Source organism: Protomyctophum bolini, assembly GCF_963924005.1.
Source record: "Protomyctophum bolini genome assembly, chromosome: 11".
NCBI classification, from domain to species: domain Eukaryota; kingdom Metazoa; phylum Chordata; class Actinopteri; order Myctophiformes; family Myctophidae; genus Protomyctophum; species Protomyctophum bolini.
The window spans coordinates 20,633,661-20,652,267 of NC_137872.1; the positions used below are offsets into that span (position 1 = coordinate 20,633,661).

The 18,607-nt window shown below is 45.3% G+C and overlaps 1 protein-coding gene across 1 annotated transcript in view; it reads left to right on the forward strand.

Annotated features, from left to right (window-relative positions):
- The window catches only part of grin2ca (glutamate receptor, ionotropic, N-methyl D-aspartate 2Ca), a gene marked incomplete at its 5' end in the record, with an annotated part of 69,833 nt that overhangs the window by 34,498 nt on the left and 16,728 nt on the right, over positions 1-18,607 (forward strand). Inside the window, 2 exons of the mRNA XM_080775064.1 lie at positions 4,580-4,791; positions 17,546-17,714. Of these exons, the coding sequence (XP_080631190.1) occupies positions 4,580-4,791; positions 17,546-17,714 (381 nt within the window). The remainder of the gene's footprint in view (positions 1-4,579; positions 4,792-17,545; positions 17,715-18,607) is intronic.

The window sequence follows — 18,607 nt, forward strand, 5'->3', positions numbered from 1 at the left end:
CACCAAATGATATGCTTAACAATTGACGTGCATCATGAATTCTGAGGCGAATTCTTTCAAAAATATTCCAGTCTACTTATCTGACCGCAATGTCAGATAATAGGCCTTTTTCACAGCTATTGGCATACAGTAAATACAGTGCAATGCTATAGGCTTCCTTCACAAATTATGCTAATTAAGGTTGTGTTGCATTCAAGACCACCGTCAGGGTGCTACAGTATATCCTATTGAGCATGTTGGCTCACCGGAAAGATCTAAATGGAATTAAACCCTACCCCTAAGGCTAAACCAATACTATTGGGCTGAGGGAACATAGGCTGATCCCACTCATTTTAAGCACCCTTCAAACGTATCTTTTTAATTGGTCCTCACTAATGAGCGTTATAAGATGCCACCTTGTCTTTCTACTAAGGACAGGAACTAAGCTGTGGACAGTCCAGAAACCTCACTCTAATGACATTATCGGTTTCCTCCAATGACGTAGTCGGTGGTAATATCATGCATTACTTCAACCTTGAACTTGTGCCAAAATGCACAAGCTGTGGTGCGTTGGTTGAATACACCGTTTCCTTGACTGAAACATTTCCAATTAAAAATGAATCTTTCCAGAGCAAGTGAAGACAGTGTGTCACTGTGTGTGGATTCACAGGAGAGGCTCAGTAGGACATACTACTTCTTATTCATTGAGTGTTTTTGAGTGGTTTGTGTGCTGACGATGAACAGTTGGATCATGCCAGGCACTGTCCCATGTCTTTCCCTCTATCAGCTTGCTGTCGCTCCACGCTCTCCTATTTACAGAAAGAATAAAGCAAAATACTGCCTAAAAGGAATCATAAGTCTGCGGGCATTGTCACGCTGTTACATAAGATCTGAAAGGATGCAGTTTGAATACTAAAGATAGGAGTGTGATGTGTGCTAGATCATCCTTGACAGCTGGCGCGTCAACATTTTTATCATAACCCATGATGGCAACCAGGAATATATAAAAAAACATAATATCCTTGTACGCTCCTAGAGCTTTGCGCTGGCTCCCTGTCTGTCAAAATAATTGGTTTCAATATGTTGGTTTATAATGCGCAAATCTTTTAGGGCCAAAATCCATTTCTGATCTTGTACTGGATCAAGAACCAAGCAGACGTCATCTGTGACTGGTCTGCTTCCTGAACCCGCAGTCGGAACTATTAAAGCGCGGAGAGATAAAATTGGTATCCCGACCTGATAATGTATTTTGTGTTTCCTATAGAGGCAGGGAGACCTCTGCTACTGAACAGACACTATCTAGCGGGGGTCCAGGGACCCTCTGGGTTCCTTGAAGGGGTTTCAAATGAACCCTGAGTCCCTGTAAATAAAACAGGTGAGAACCATTACTACTCATAGTAATAATTACTATACTTTATCAGAATATATAGCTATTTAGCACCCAGTTTACGATTAATTAGCAAAATAATAATAAGTGGAATTAAATAATCCCTGACACCCTTGCAATAATAGGACTGAATGAAAACAAATCAGCAAGGGCTTTTTTGTGTAAATCCTTTTTAGACAAAGTGTATGACTGTACTTCAATCAATCAATCAATCAAACCCTGTTCAACAACAAAGCTTGACCCGTTTAGTGGCAGTCGTATGTCATTATTCTCACACCAATTGGGACGTTGCATTGTGTAGGGGCTGGCCAGGCTGACCTTGCCCTATCAATCCACTTCGCTGGCAGAGCTTTTTCTGTCGGGCCCAAACATCTGGGGCTCCTGTGATCAGAGGCCCAAACATCTGGGGCTCCTGTGATCAGAGGCCGTTTCAATTACGGAGGCACAGCCCAGAGCCTGGGCTACCTTCTGTTAGACCGCCGGCGGAAATGAATAGGAAGTGACGGTGGAGAGACATCAATAGGACATAATTAGCTTTGGAGCAGCCCAGAGGCTGTTTAACTAAAACAGCCTGCATGCGTTCAAGCCTTACGCTGTGTGCACATGCACACACACATAGTGGGCGGAATCATAGGATGATTCTTAACCACTCTAAGCCCAGCTTCCACACTCTGGGGGTAACGTTGGCCACAGACAATTGCAATTTGCAGATCTACATGCTCACAACTTGTCGCATTGTGGCACACTTTCAGCTTGTAGATCTGCTATTTTTTAGAAGAGATTTTGCATAGGGGGAAAAAGCCAAGTAACCTGTCGGCAACAGGATGATGCAATGCCAGGAGTCCTGAAATCCATTATGTCGGTTGGTGCTAGCTTGCCACCATTGGTGTGTGAAGGTGGGAAGTGAGGGCGCTGGTGTCGACTGTTCTCCGCTTCACCTCCCAATGTATGAATGGATGAACCATTGTAAACCGCATTGAGCACTTGGAAAAGCGCTATAAAAATGCAATTCATTATAATTCATTAAGTAAAGTTGTAACTCGGGTCGTTTGACTAAGAATAGAGGGTTTATGACCCATTACAACCAGGAAAGTGTCTGTGTTCGGCGTTTGCTATTCTAAAATAGCAGATCTACAAGCTCTACAGCTATACAGCGCGTCACTTCTCGCTGTGTTGGAAGCTTGTATATCTGCTATTTTTTAACTTTTTTTGTGTTTGAACAATGTTGAATCATTTTGTATTTGAGTACTTTTTCCACCACTGCAGTTTGTGAGAAAAGTCCCCTGCAGGCTCCACCAGCCACTATCTGCTGTATGTCAGGTAAAACGACCATAACACATGATTGAAACTCATATCTCACGTCTCTCTCCTATATTCTCCCTGCCGTGGGTGTAATTAACCGTCCAGAAGAGGTTTCACCAGAGCATAACATTAACAATTGTCCACTTGTCCAGGCCTAAGTGGATAAGTCATTGTTTTTTCTTTAGCTATCCAATTCAGACAAGTGAAATAAATATGCAGGCCTTCATCTCTCTCACTTGTCTAATACGTGGTATACCCTAATGGGTTGATGATGGAAATTCTTTATATTCAGCACGTTACTTTGAATAGGAGCAGGTGCTACTAATAATATCAACTGCGTTGATCCGGTTGGGTGTAAGGAGGAGCACAGCCATATCTTTCTTTCTAGATTCCCAGCCGCTGTTCAACACAGTGGTGGGAGAAGTACAATCCCTGGCCAAGTCATACCAAAGACTATGAGCTACGCGGTGCCTCCCGGATTGGCACTCAGACGTTACATCAAGAGTATGATTGGGGCTAAGGCTCCATGACATATTCACATTATTTATTTTACATTGAGCGGACTCGTGCCCATCGGAAACAGGGGATTGGCTCCTGGCCTATGAGCCACGTGGCCGCTTGTTCCCAAAGGCTATACTTAAAACTTTTTATTGAAGTTGAAAAGCTATAATCATCTCTTTAGGGCAGCCTACTGATCACTCCTATACCAAGTTTCGGGGAAGTCTTGTCCGTTCTCAAGGGATTTTGCTGACAGACAGACAGACAGACAGACAGACAGACAGACAGATGCACACTAACAGGACTGAGTAAGTGGTAACGGTTCATTTGGAATTGCTTGAATACCCGTCCTGCCTACAACACCCGCAGACGTTTGAAAATTGTGGCGGGGAAATTGATGTAATAATAGCTAGTGGGGGCGGAATTGGCTTTCATGCTGATAGATGTATAATTGCCAGCTCTAAATCTATCCTGTGACCCAAAAAATCAATTTCCCCCAAATTATCTACGGGCGGGAATAGTACACGCTGCTGTGTTCATGGGCCCAGACACACAAATCACAGAGAAATAGGGGACAGCATAAGCAATCTCCAAAGTCTAAGATTTAGAGACAACAGCATTAAGCCTATACTGGGGCTGATCTATGGCCCGGTGTCGGCGGCATGGGTCTCTGTCCTCCATCCAAAAACCACACTGCTTCGTCTGTCTGTCTGTCTGTCTGTCTGTCTGTCTGTCTGTCTGTCTGTCTGTCTGTCTGTCTGTCTGTCTGTCTGTCTGTCTGTCTCTCTCTCTCTCTCTCTCTCTCTCTCTCTCTCTCTGTAGACTAGAGATTGTTTATTGAATGGATCCCCATTAGCTGACACCGGAGCGACAGCTAATCTTCCTGAGGTCCATATACAATACATACAAAAATTACAAATACATTCAACAAGATTAAATACATGAAAATGCATAATTACAATTTATTCTATAAAAATAAATGCAACATAATAAGAATAACATTATGGTCATGTGGTCAGCTGTAACAAGTGTTCCTTTAAAGCATATTTGAAAGATAATTTATTGTGTTATATTGATGTGAGGTGGTAACATGATACATGACATAACATGATATTGATCGATACATAACTGTTTGTTTAAGGAGGTTCGTTTTTGGAGCAGGGAGTGTTAAATGAATGAGAGATAGCAGTGAAAGACCCTTGGAGGTCCCCAAACCCTGTGTTGAGATCCTTGAGGGGTCCCAAATGTGGGTGTATAACATGTAACTCTGACATGGAACCAAGTCGACCCTTACATTGACACACTCTCAGAGTTACAGGGAACCACAAGGAATCGGCTTGGAAATGAATTCAGTCTTTCCATTTCTACAACATAATGTGACACTGACGTTTGTCCTCTCCGCGTCCTGTTCAGGTGGGGACCTTCGGCATGGGCATTCTGCAGATGCGGTACCCCGTGTGGCCGCGCTACGGGAACTACCTGGAGCCCGTGTCCGACTACCGGCACCTGACGGTGGCCACGCTGGAGGAGCGTCCCTTCGTCATCGTGGAGTCAGTGGACCCGGCGACGGGCACCTGCGTCAGCAACACGGTGCCCTGCCGCAGGCAGTCCAACAAGACGGAGATGTGAGTAATACACCGGGCCAATATCTCATCCGTGTGTTGGGTCACGGGCTTTTACATGCCAGAGAGGTTTTTTCACGGCTCTAGCAGTGATTGTCAACCCGTTTAATTTCCCAGTTTGACCTGCATTAGGCTACGGACCCCCATTTAATGGCATTTCTATCTCTGGGACCCTCAATTCATATTATAAAATCAATGTTAATGTAATTGTGAGAGTGTACAAATGGAACTAATTTGTACACTCTCAGAGTGTACAGAGTTATTCTAACTAGTCTGGGGTGTCTGTCTACATTGTGTGCTTTGGCTCATCTCGGAAACCGCTGGACGGATCGACATCAAAGTCGTGGTGCAATGGCGTTTTCATTTCGATTGAGCCCACACATTGAGGGCATCTTATAGACTGAAGCCAAAAGTGCAATCCTTCCATATACCCCCGTCCTCCCAATATCATGCATTGCGTGTTAACATACTGTAGCCTGCTCCATTGATTTTGCGTCCAACTTGAGAGTGCCATTAGGCATTGTAGTTAAGAAGCTCTTCCCATAACATTAGCAATGTCTTGGCACTCAACACAGCGGGCTGCTCCACGCTGCGAGCTTGTAGGTGGGCTGTTTTAGCTGCGCGGCACCGTCACACAACAGAGCATAAATTAGCCATTAGGCCGCTCCGCCGGCATACAATCTCGCAGCGATCTCGCACTGACCCAATAACGGAAAATATATGCACCGTGCGGTGGGGTATCAATTAGGGTGGCTGAGCGATTAGGCCCATACCATCAATCCTGACCACCTTAGAGACTGATATGCGGGTGTTCATTAGCGGAGGGGAAAGGGAAATAGGAAATGCTGGCTATTATCCATTACTGACAATTGGTCTTAACGGGACACGGCAAGGTGAAGTCCACATCCCTCCCCACAGTGCAATAGACCCCACTAAAGAGGTTTATGCCATGCCGAGCGACCAAATTATGTCATCACTCTAAATAGGTTATAGTTCCCAATGTTGCTCCGTTGGGACGGATGAGCATCTTTCATGGTGGAACCGGATGAAGCCAGTTTAAGTGGTTCAGTGACGCTGTCTGCAGGGGCAGCTGTGAATGTGACACTCGGATGGAATGAGCCTCAAAGCAGGCTGGGACGGACGGGAGGGGTTGGAATTCCTTAGCACCCCCAAATGTAATTGTCCGCGGACCCCATGTGAAAAGGTTTTGCCTTTTGTGCCAGGGTCACCCATGTAGAGCAGATCCATGTAATTTTCCATATTTAAAAAATAATAATTAAAATGTGCAGATGTACAAGCATATAAATATGCATATACTGTAAATGGAAATAGACAGTGGTTAAAATGACTGCGATACTGTATTAACATACTTTGCTGGGGACCTGTGGCTGGAACCCCCTCAAGGTCCCCTGAGGGTCCCCATACCCAACCACTGGTCTAGACAGGGCCCAATTGGAAAGAAAGAAAGAAAGAAAGAACAATAGGGGGTCGCAGCCAGCTAGCTTTGGCTATTTAGGAGTCTTTTGCATGGCAAAGCTCACACCCCTGCTGTCTAAGTAGGAGCACGGCTCCGGTAGCCATCCGCTGTGGGGTCCTCCTCTCCAGACCGATCCCTCACGCCCTCGCCCTCGAGACTCAACCTGGCTGGCCGGCCATCTGTGCATCTCGCCTGTTCCTCCTCGGAGGGAAACCAGAAAATATGGTCCGGAACATCCAGCCAATCCCTGGCCCCAGACACTTAACACTGTGCTTATTAGTGGGGCAGGTCCTGGTGGTGTATATGAAGTATACTCAACTCCAGATACTCCTCCCATGGTCTAATATCACTCTGCTGCAATAAAGTGTCTCTGTCAAATGTACACATGCGTTAAAGTACTGGAATGCTTGCTTTAAAAAAATTCAAAATTAAAACGTACATGCTTTTAAAAATACTTAAGTATATAAGTAAGTATAGACAATCTACAAGCTTTGTCCTTGGAATGTAGTGGAGTGAAAGATACAGCTTTGTCCTTGCATTGGAGTGAAAGATACAGACTGAAGCAAAGTACAGATACTAAAATGTATACTTGGTATGTATACGTGGCTCAGGCAGGTATTAGCGAGGATTTGCGGGTGGATCCCCGCCAGGCTCCCCCTGGCTCCATGTCAAAGTGTCCTTGAGCAAGACACTGCAGCCATACTGCTCCTGATGGAGGCGGTATTCCGTTGCATGATTGCCTCCGGCGTCGGTGTGTGAATGTGTGTGTGTGAATCGGGTCATCTCTGGAGACGGACCGCGGGCTCCACACAATTTGCAAACGCTTCCAGCTAACAGTCTGTTTAGTCTGGAAAGCGCTGAAAGCTGGCACAAATAAAGTGGGTGCCCCGCCTCCCTCCCACCCGCTTGTGTTTTGTGCCTGTGCACTGTGGGTCAGGGGGAAAACACAAACACAGAAGAAAAATAGAGATACAAGGTTTCTGCCCGGCAGCGCCAGTATATTATCTCTGCGTAGTGCTCTGTCCCTCAGAGCACATTGGCACTGTGTGGATCCATCGGTATTGAGATTGATAGTGAGGTAATTCTCTGCTGAAAGGTGCCATCGACCCACCCGGATGATGTCATCCATCTATTAGCCACGCTCAATGGGAGCAAAATTATGAGTTGATGTGATTAAAATGCAAGGGACACAGTGGTGGATGAGGTCCTATAGGACACAGTGGTGGATGAGGTCCTATAGGACACAGTGGTGGATGAGGTCCTATAGGACACAGTGGTGGATGAGGTCCTATAGGACACAGTGGTGGATGAGGTCCTATAGGACACAGTGGTGGATGAGGTCCTATAGGACACAGTGGTGGATGAGGTCCTATAGGACACAGTGGTGGATGAGGTCCTATAGGACACAGTGGTGGATGAGGTCCTATAGGACACAGTGGTGGATGAGGTCCTATAGGACACAGTGGTGGATGAGGTCCTATAGGACGCAGTGGTGGATAAGGTCCTGGGACGCAGTGGTGGATGAGGTCCTATAGGACACAGTGGTGGGTGAGGTCCTATAGGACACAGTGGTGGGTGAGGTCCTATAGGACACAGTGGTGGGTGAGGTCCTATAGGACACAGTGGTGGATGAGGTCCTATAGGACACAGTGGTGGGTGAGGTCCTATAGGACACAGTGGTGGGTGAGGTCCTATAGGACACAGTGGTGGATGAGGTCCTATAGGACACAGTGGTGGGTGAGGTCCTATAGGACACAGTGGTGGGTGAGGTCCTATAGGACACAGTGGTGGGTGAGGTCCTATAGGACACAGTGGTGGGTGAGGTCCTATAGGACACAGTGGTGGGTGAGGTCCTATAGGACACAGTGGTGGATGAGGTCCTATAGGACACAGTGGTGGATGAGGTCCTATAGGACACAGTGGTGGGTGAGGTCCTATAGGACACAGTGGTGGGTGAGGTCCTATAGGACACAGTGGTGGGTGAGGTCCTATAGGACACAGTGGTGGGTGAGGTCCTATAGGACACAGTGGTGGATGAGGTCCTATAGGACACAGTGGTGGGTGAGGTCCCATAGGACACAGTGGTGGATGAGGTCCTGGGAGCCGGGCTGGCAGTACAGTACAATAAACGCTTCTTCATGTGATGAAGAAGCTCAAGAAGAGGGGGGGGGGGGGGGTAGTCAGAGGCTATGGCTATTCGGTGGTCTAACCGTGACATGGAAAAGTCATGAACAACACCTCAGTTAGTGGACCGCGTGCCCCTTGAGAGCCGCGAGGACTCCGACTTTGAATCCGACCCGCATTCCTGTCCGGCAGCTCCCTCCTCCTTCTCTCCGCCCTTGGTGCCGTGTGCCTCTACTATTTTGTTTGTTATTAAACTTTGAGTTCTAGAGGCGTGACAAGCCTCTCAAGGACTCGGCATAGGATACAAGGACCGAAAAGAACTGCACGTCTTTTCCTTTTTTTCTTCTGTTTCCTTGAGACAAGAGTGCAGACATCACTAATAGCATTACACACAATGAGACAATGCTCATGGGTTTGCTTATTTTTTTCTCCTAGATATATTTTTGGCATTGCTATGCTTTACATCAGACCAGGTCAGTGTGGAGAGCAAACCAAGGGCGCAGAGAGAGAGCGAGAGAGAGAGAGAGAGAGGGAGAGGGAGAGAGAGAAGAATAAACGTGCGGGACAACACAAGGGCGTGAGATTCGAGCCCAGGTCCTTGTGGTGTATGGTAACCAAGGAGTGGATTACTTTAAAAACAACTGACAAAACACTAAGACTAGCATTTGTGCTTCTTTAAAACCTCAAAAAAGTATTTTTTATTACTATAATATTATTTTGATAGCCGACTGCATGGGCCAACCCAGGCACCTTATGGGTGTTCCAGTGCTCTGAATGCCACACCCACCCCCCCACCCCCCCGCCACACACACACACACACACACACACACACACACACGCTATAGCCCCTAAACAGCCATTCAGTGCAATAGACAACCCCAGCGCTGGGGCCCTGGCAGCTGATGGATGACTGGGTACACTGTGTTTACTTCGGGGCTCAGAGACAGAGAGAGAGAGAGATGTGGATGAGGGGAAGGAAACGGAGACAGAGGCAGAGAGATAAAGACCGACAGACAGACAGACAGACAGACAGACAGACAAACAGACGTGTCTGTCTCATGTGACCCATGCAGTGATCTATCAAAACATTCAAAACATTCAAATTATATACGTATATACAGTAATAAGCTAAGCTAGCAGGTCAATTTCAGCACCCTGGACAGTGATCTCGTAGACCTGTGTGTGTGTGTGTGTGTGTGTGTGTGTGTGTGTGTGTGTGTGTGTGTGTGTGTGTGTGTGTGTGTGTGTGTGTGTGTGTGTGTGTGTGTGTGTGTGTGTGTGTGTGTGTGTGTGTGAGTGTGAGTGAGTGAGTGAGTGTGTGTGTGTGTGTGTGTGTGTGTGAGAGAGAGAGAGAGAGAGAGACTCTTGACTCATGACTCTTACCCTGGGCGCTATCTTCCTGTGCTGTCCATCTCATTGCCTCGTGGCCTCCTCCTCTCTGCAGAGGGAACAGTCCATTAGGCCCTGGTGTGTGGCGGGAGGTTACAGGGGAAGGAGGGGATGGGGGTTGATGTGTCATTAGTGGCTGTATCCATGGCTCACTAGCTGCGCTGCGGTCTGACTCCTCGCACACACACAGAGCCACACAATGCTGACCTTGTGGTGGAAAAATCTCAACTCAAATGTTTTACTTAATATAAAAGTATCAATACTCCCCTCTACTATAAGAAGTAGAGGGGAGTAGAAGTAGAAATACTCTGTATACGTCTTAAAACATATATATGGCTGAAGTGGTATATAGGGCTGGGACTCGATTGGGCACTGGGTTGAGGCAGCAATCTCTCTGTTGCTTCAGAGGACATAACATCCATAACGGATCTACCAATACCAACATTTTATTTATTTATTTATTTAATGGGCCATAATAACCGTTTTATCTGGTCGGGTGTGGGTTGGCTAACATTAGCCCCATATGAACCTCTCACTCCGCTGTAATGTAGTTCTACATATCGGAGGGAGCGGTTCCACATGGGGCTGGAGACTGGTGTTGGCTTCCACGCTATGGCTGCATGTCTCACATCGAGTGGTGATATGCAAAATATCACCACTCGATGCGGAGACATGCAGCCAGCATGGAAGAAATGAATCACTGCAGCCCGTTAAACCTCCGGTGTCCTCGACGCAGACATGTTGAAGCAGCTACCATGGAAGCTAACGTCGGTGTAGCCCCATATGCTATGGAACCTTTCCCTCCGCTATTGCACACAACTGTGCTTTTATCCACACTTCCATACGATAGCTTTTAAATCTAAATATCCCATTCACGGGGGAAAAGCGATATAAGCAGCTTCTTCATGCATTGATTCATGTGGGTGAATTGGGATTTGTTGTCGTCTGACTGACGGCACCACACTATTATTATTATTATTTATTTTACGTTAACTTAATGAAGAATGTAGGAGAAAGAGTAGGAGAAGAAAATGGGACTCGACTCGTGACCCATAAAAAATTGGTCCGTGACCCACAAATGGGTCCCGACCCACTGTTTGGGAATACAACCTAAACAAATGGGGGTTGTTGTATTACTCTTCTATTGATACATTTCGGTTTGACGTGAATATTTGACCTATAGGTCAAAATTCCATTTCCATTCCATTTCTCCCCAGGGCAAGCAGGTTCTATTACTCAGGGGTCTGCAACCTTTTGAAGTTTCGTGTCTTTATTTTCATTTCAAAATTACGTTTAATTATGACACCACATCCAAATGATATATTTCCATCCGCATGTATGATTTTGACACAATTATTATTTTTCTCCCCAGTCAGAGAACAATGAATGTGAGTTTGAATGAATGTAGAATTAATGTAATGTAATTTGCATACAGATACAGGAATTTAACTGTACACTTTTTTATATACATTTACATTTAAAAGAAAAATCATCTCTCTCACACTTGTGCCAGTGATCACCCTCTGCTGTGCCAATGTTGGCACCCGTGCCTAAGGTTGCCTACCCCTATCTCATATCAGTGGTGAAAATGTCAGCACTTGTACTGGAGACCTGGGTTCAAATCCGGGGTAGATCATTCAGTTTCAAGCCCTATTTAAAAAAAAAAAAAAAAAGCCAATCGACAAGCTTACAGTGTCGTGATTGCACTGGTCTGAGAAATGTCACTCTTCTTTTTGTACGCTTTCACTGTCTCACCTTTTTCACTTTATGTGTTTGCATCCTAAGAGAATCCACGCTGTCAATGTGCAAGACTTTTCTGTTTATAGTGGCCTGTAAATGGTGGCCTCTCGCAAAACTCTCACATCTATCTTTGGTAAGCCTTGAGTTTAGAGCTCAAACTTCTGCTTTATTATACCCCTATACTATACTGTATAACAGCCTCTTCTGCTTACTACAGTATGCAAGACCTGCACTGTGCTCTCTCTCTCTCTCTCTCTCTCTCTCTCTCTCTCTCTCTCTCTCTCTCTCTCTCTCTCTCTCTCTCTCTCTCTCTCTCTCTCCCCATCTGAACTTCAGTGCTGTACAAGCAAGGGAACAAATCGCTGCTGTCAGGTACAAACCTTGTATCTCCATTTATTTATCTATTTTAGTGTTTTCCATGAATGAATGCCCTGCTTCATCTCGCACAAAAGTAGCAAACAAAGCTTTACATTGCGAACTAGTAGATCTGCTATTTTTGGAAATGCTATATTTGAAATGTGAAAGTAAAAGTGGTTGAGTGTGTCTGTGGGTTGTATAAATACTAGAGGTTCCGGCTGCTTCGTGGCCCTCACATCTAGTATCCTGGCCCCAAAGTATAAGCTATAAATGTCTTTATTGTGGGCAAATGCAACACAGAGGACGCACTGTCGCACTTGCAGACTTTTAGTTATGTGTGGGCAAGGCAAGTGTTCGTATGAGTCGATGTCTGCCTGGTGACAGTTACAACACACGAGCACGCACGCACACACTGGCTGGCTGGCTGGCCGGGATGCTATGATGCCTTTATCCCAGTGATGGCAGGACACAACAACATAAACAGAATTCAATAGTTAACTATAAGACACCCTGAGGGCGAGAAGGGACTTCGCGTGCGCGCATCTGTCCATGGGTGACGGTAGACTGCTGGGCGAGCGCTGGCGCTTTGGCATGGGGGGTCAGATCAACATATGGAATGAATTATGTACTGGCCATATATGGAGCATGTCTTGAGTGTACAGAGTTTGATGAGGTCAGATCAACATATGGAATGTCAGAACAGGTCAGCTCCATATATGGAGATCTAATGGTGTCAGCGGGGGCAGTGTCTTGAGTGCATGTACAGGGTTTGATGAGGTCTGGCCATATATAGAGCGTGTCTTAAGTGTACAGGGTTTGATGAGGGCCCAGGTAGGCTTAATTTTCGGGCCTGTTGCGAACTGTAGTTTTCGCCGGCTGCCGGGTGCGGCTGCACTAATAACTTTGGGGCAGGCCCGTCTGAATGGACAGGTATCAGTCAAAAGGGAGACATCGAAGAGGATGGACGGGTGGGGTGTGATCAACATACAGACTGTCAGAACAGGTCAGCTCCATATATGGAGATCTATGTGATGATCCAGTCTTCTCCATGTTTGGCTATCCAGGGTTTGATGCAGGTCAGTGTCGTGATCTTCATAATATGAAGGCGGCCAGACATATGGAGCGTGTCACGAGGCGTGACGGACTGACGAACATATATGGTGGCATGACGTGTCGACAGACAGACTCAGGTTTTGCAGGTTTTCATAGTAACCACCTATAAGTCGCAATAACCACTATTGATGCGCTGTAGTCGTGTATAGGGATGGAGCTCGTTAATTTTTAGCGAACACCTTAACGAGCCCACTATCGAGCATTCTCTATTAGTTTGTGGAAAGATGGGAGACAATACATTCTCAACAGAACCAGTATATTTGACTAGGGCCTTCAAATGCGGTACTTTTCTAACAGATGGAAGGCAATTGACTATACCAATAACATAATATTAAAGAAACTGTTAATATGTGTACCGTCACATTAAAAGCATCATTTTGTTTACCTGGACAGCGCTGGTTGACAGGTATCAATACACTTTTAGACCGACATGTTTGTGCCAGCATGGATGATTACATTTATTTCTTGATCGCCTCGATTGTTTAAACATGACGTCATGGGCCACTATGCTCGATAACGGGCTTGATAATCCCAAAGCTTATTGATAACTCAATAAGCTTGTTATTGGATTTGTTCGGGTATCGGTTATCAAGCTCCATCCCTCGTTGTGCATCATATTTATCTACCAAAACACAGAAGTTGACTGGCAGACAATGACTGGCTGCTATTTATACATTTTTATATCAGTGCACAATGTTATATCACTGACCTACATGGTGTTATATCAACAATAGGGTGATTAAAAAAGTTATGCCAGCTCGTGTTCTGACCTCTGAGCAGGCAGTACTGCCATCACATTGTCATGCTTGTCTGTTTTGGTTTGAAATTTGAATAGATCCCAGGGTGTGGGGGGGATCCTATCTTAGCAACACTAAGATTGGTCCTGTCATGGGTAACTGCATGAGCCAATGAACTGCTGAGTATTCTCAGACACCAGGTTTCACAGGCAATAAACTCACAGCAACGAGAGCGGAGGGGAGCAGAGTGGGAGGAGGAGCACAGCAGAATTGACAAATAAATCGCCCTGTCATTCATAATTATTTATTTCCCGACCTTAAAATACGGAAAACAAAGTGCGTCCCGTATCAGTTCATTATGGGACGCGTATTTTCGTTTCCAAATGGGAAAATCCTGGTGATGCAAGGTTAGATTGATTCACGGCCGGGAAAACTTGGAATTCCCTGCCGCCTTCTCGCGAAGCTACACGGTAGCACGTCGCCAGACACCAGTGGTTGGGCTACAATGAAGGTCAACAAAGAATGTGAATGTGTCGAACCACAAGCCAATTGTGTATATATTGGACCAATGAAAAGTATCAACAAGAGTGATTTGTCACAGGGTCATGAAAGGGTTAGTTCAGATTTTTCGGTAGGCCACTTAGGAAATAGGTGCCATTAATATAGTGGTTGCAAAGGTATTAATTGATCGTCTGAGTCCTGTGGTGGGAGTTCTGGACTGGTTTTGGTGGGGTGTGGGGCCATTACAAATAAATTCATCAACTAAACTAGCGTCATATATATACAGTGTAAAAAGTATGTCTTTAAAGACCTTTTAAGCGTCGTACGAAGCCAACTCGAGTCGTGAAGAAAAACAACAAAAAAGTGTTGTAACCTGCCGTTTTTTCTACTTTCTAATTCTTTGTTTGGCCCAAAACATTGTGTTTATTGTCATGATTTGTCACGACAAGAGTTGGCTTTGTCCGCGGCGTAAACATCTTTATATAAATACTTGAGGAAAGTCTATGAGGAAAATGAACAGGGATTTATTTTCCGGGTCTCTCGAGGGGGCGGGACTGCGACGCTCTATAGAGACGCTAAGATTGCATGTTCAAGTTTATCTCTGAGACTGATACAGAAAGAAAGGAGATGGAAGGAAGGGGGAAAGAAAGACACGCGTCAACAATTCCCTCGTTTGAAAACGAGCCATTTCCAGAGCGACATTCAGCGCCTAGTATAAACGAGGCTTAAAGCAGCCAAATGTCTGAGGAGCAGGCTCGTCTGAGGGATTTAAGCCCATCGTTGCACTGGCAGCGTGCGGCGAGGGGCCAAGGCCCACGAGGAGACGGGTTGAAAGGTTGTGCCGGGGGCTGACTCTGGCTGGTCAGTCCGTCAAATAATCCCACATTGTGTTTCTGTGCTCCGTTCCCCTCTTTGTTTGTTTGTGATTAATTTGTGCGGGATTTGTTTTGGTCCGCCCAGCTGTCCGTCCATCTGTCGCGGCCATGACATAATGCTGCCAGGCTGGCTGTGAGAGACTCGCAGTCAGCCCAGTTCTCTCTCTCTCTCTCTCTCTCTCTTTCTCTCTCTCCCTCTCCCTCTTCCTCTCACCACATCAGAGCACAGCCTCTGCATCCGCGAGGATGCTATGCCTTCTCTGTGTTCTCCCGTTTCTTAGAACCCACTTAAACCCTCTATTCTTAATAGAAATATTACTTGAGGTCTCTGTATGAATCTCTTTGCCAAACATAGCAGACCTACAAGCTCATTGGGGGTGCGTTGTTATACGTTTTGTGAGCTTGTAGATCTGCTATTTTTGGCTAATGTTCCCCCAGAATATGTATGCCAGGGTTTATACTTTGTTAACTGGGGTCCCCGAGGCTTCTGTAATTCCCCCTTAGTCTCTACACCAATTATCTTCGCCATAATATACCGACCTACAAATGTTTGCCTATTTTTGCCCGAATAGGGATGCTATACATTTCAAGTGTTTTTAGTAACTGCAATGCGGATGTAACGTCTTTTCGCCACACAACACCATTGTACAAGGAAATATAATACGCTCTACGCACACACACCATTTTGGAAGACCTACTTCCTTCACAGGTATTAATGATGATACTAATGAATGATATAACAAAAAGTAGAAATGTGAGTACTTTGTCCACCATTTATTTCAATATTGGATGTGCTACCTTTTTGGATTTTTTTAAGTCCTACTTTTTGATGGATAGTAATGAAGGCTCTGTTCCATTATTTTCAAACAGAGTCAGGGTGCTGCTATTGTGCATGTTGGCTCACTCTGCTTGGGTCTCAAAGTGTCCTTGAGTGGGTTCCAAATGGCCCTGTACAGGGTGTGCTACGGGTACATTTGGTTCCATTTGTACATTCTGTGAGTTATATGGGGGTCCTTGAAATTAAACGGTTTGAGAACCACTGTACACTAAATGGAACACAGCCTTCCTTAATTAGTAACATTGGTAACACCTATAGAAGTAGGGAAGGGGCCCGGAAGTAGGGAGCGTTATTCTGTTATTCCCCTTCTGTATTCCAGCAGAGGCAGTGCAAATCCTCGCATGTATGCGCTCATGCAAAACACTGTTTAAATGGCTTAAGCGTCTAACTTGCAACATTGTTTTTAATTGCGCAATTTTAATTGCTTGTACACTTGGAAATATCTTACCAATTTCAATAAATTTCCATGCCTTTAGAAATTATCTTTTTTCACATGTATAATATGTATTAGTTTTATATACATTTTAGAAGTGAATACTCTGCTTGTCTACAACAGAACTACAGGTGAGGACAAAGCCTACGACAGCTCCCGACCTGACGTGATATTTGGACGGGCACACGCCAAAGTTCAAGTTCACGCTGGAATGATAAATGCCGATTTTGGCGGGCACCCTTATTTTCGCATGCGCCTCGTTGATAAATGAGTGCATTGGAATCATTGATGTTGTTTTCATCATCCCGCCCCAAAATTGCTTTGCTGAGAACATTTCAGAGACTGACCTCAATAGATAACTCATAATGAGAGGTTAACAACGTCTTTTATAACAATGACTTAGATCGATGGGAACGCCGCTGTGTTAAGGGAAACCAATAGTCAGAAAAGTTGACTCGCGGAGGGGAAGACATTCTGCTCTGACCTCCAAGTGAAACCATTTGAAACTATCAGATCTGTGAGGGAGACAGTTGGCATTTCATAACGCAAGTATCTCTGGGGAGCAGGGGGAAAAACCCATCGGAGCAGAGGTTGACGTTTCACCTAAATATTCATATTTTGGAGCGCTGCCTTCGTATGATAGCCTAATCATACTCGCCCATGCCTCTCTCTCACTCTCTGTCTGTCTGCCTGTCTCTCCTTTTTTTTGTCCCAAGTATTCTGCGACCAAATAAATAAATAAAATACTGTACATGCACTGTTATGATTTTGTGTCTGGAATGGCTAAGCTTGCAATCTGTATCACAAGATTATGTGCCTGCCACAGGAAGATGGGCTTGGTTCTTGCTTCTAATGGGAAGTTATACTTTTATGCTTTGGTATATTTTGTAGTTTTATGGTCTTGGTTGGTTTTGGGATGAGCCTGAGTTGACAAATTGTCCTATTGGTTGTTTGTTACAATAATATGGGCTGAATTGAAAAAGCCATTAAAACCGAGAAAACATCTGTGTCATAGATTAGATTGTGTGCGTGTGTGCGTGCGTGCATACCTTTCGAACAGCTAGTTAATCACTAATCGATAAGAGAACATCATGTTCGGGTCCTAATAAAGTGCTTTTAAATTTCAAAATGCTCTCTCTCTCTCTCTCTCTCTGTCTCTCTGTCTCTCTCCAGCATCGTGGGTCACTCCGAGCCTTACACTAAGTTGTGTTGTAAAGGCTTCTGCATAGACATCCTTAAGAAGCTGGCCCGCAACATCAAGTTCTCCTACGACCTCTACCTGGTCACCAACGGCAAGCACGGCAAGCTTGTCCGCGGCATCTGGAATGGCATGATTGGAGAGGTATGAGGACAGGTTTATTTAAGCAATATTACACTAGAGGGTGTGCTTTACCGTGATTATTGGCACGACACCTTAAGTACATGCTCATCCCGACTTTCACATTTTTCTTTGGAAATGGAGGTGGTATAACTACAAATGTACATAATTCAGAACTTCTGCATGGGCGATCTCAGAACTCTCAGAACTCCTGCACCCCCAGATGTCTTGACTGTCCCAAGTACAGTAATTCGGTAAGCCGATTCAAAATGGCACTTTATTCCGACGTCGGATGGACCATATATTGACCCTTACATTACATCCAGCTTTGTCAAGATTCTATATGAACAAAAAAAAAAAAAAAAAAAAAAAAAAGCTAAGAAGTCTGTGTACGCTCAGTGGCACATTCAGTAAAGTTGTCCTGGGTTTGATTCGCCAGGGATGCTGTGCTCGCTGTGTTCGTGGGGCGTGTTCTCTCCTCCACGTCATCGGTGCCCATACTCTAGGTGGGGTTGGCGAAAGGGCCTTTCTGTGTGGAGTTTGCATGTTCTCCCCGTGTCTCTGAGGATAGTCGCCGATTTCCGGACCCTCGGTTACCTTTTCTGTATTTGGGACGACGGTACCCTATAGGTTTCCCTTGAATGTCAATCCACTCTCCATGGTAGGCACTGCTACCACTGTCTGGTCACGGACAAATATAAGGTTGCTTGAGTGTGGATGAGATGTTTCAAATATGTAACAAGGTGCAGTAGGAGACTCAAGCTGTTGCCTTCCTGCGTTAAGAAATGGGAGTACTTTTTCCACCACTGCCCATTCCTTCAGACGACCAACAACCTTTGGCCGGGGGTGATTAGCGGGACGCCAACAGGTGCCCGCCGTGTGATCTTGTACATCTGCTTTTTGTCCCGGCGAGCGAT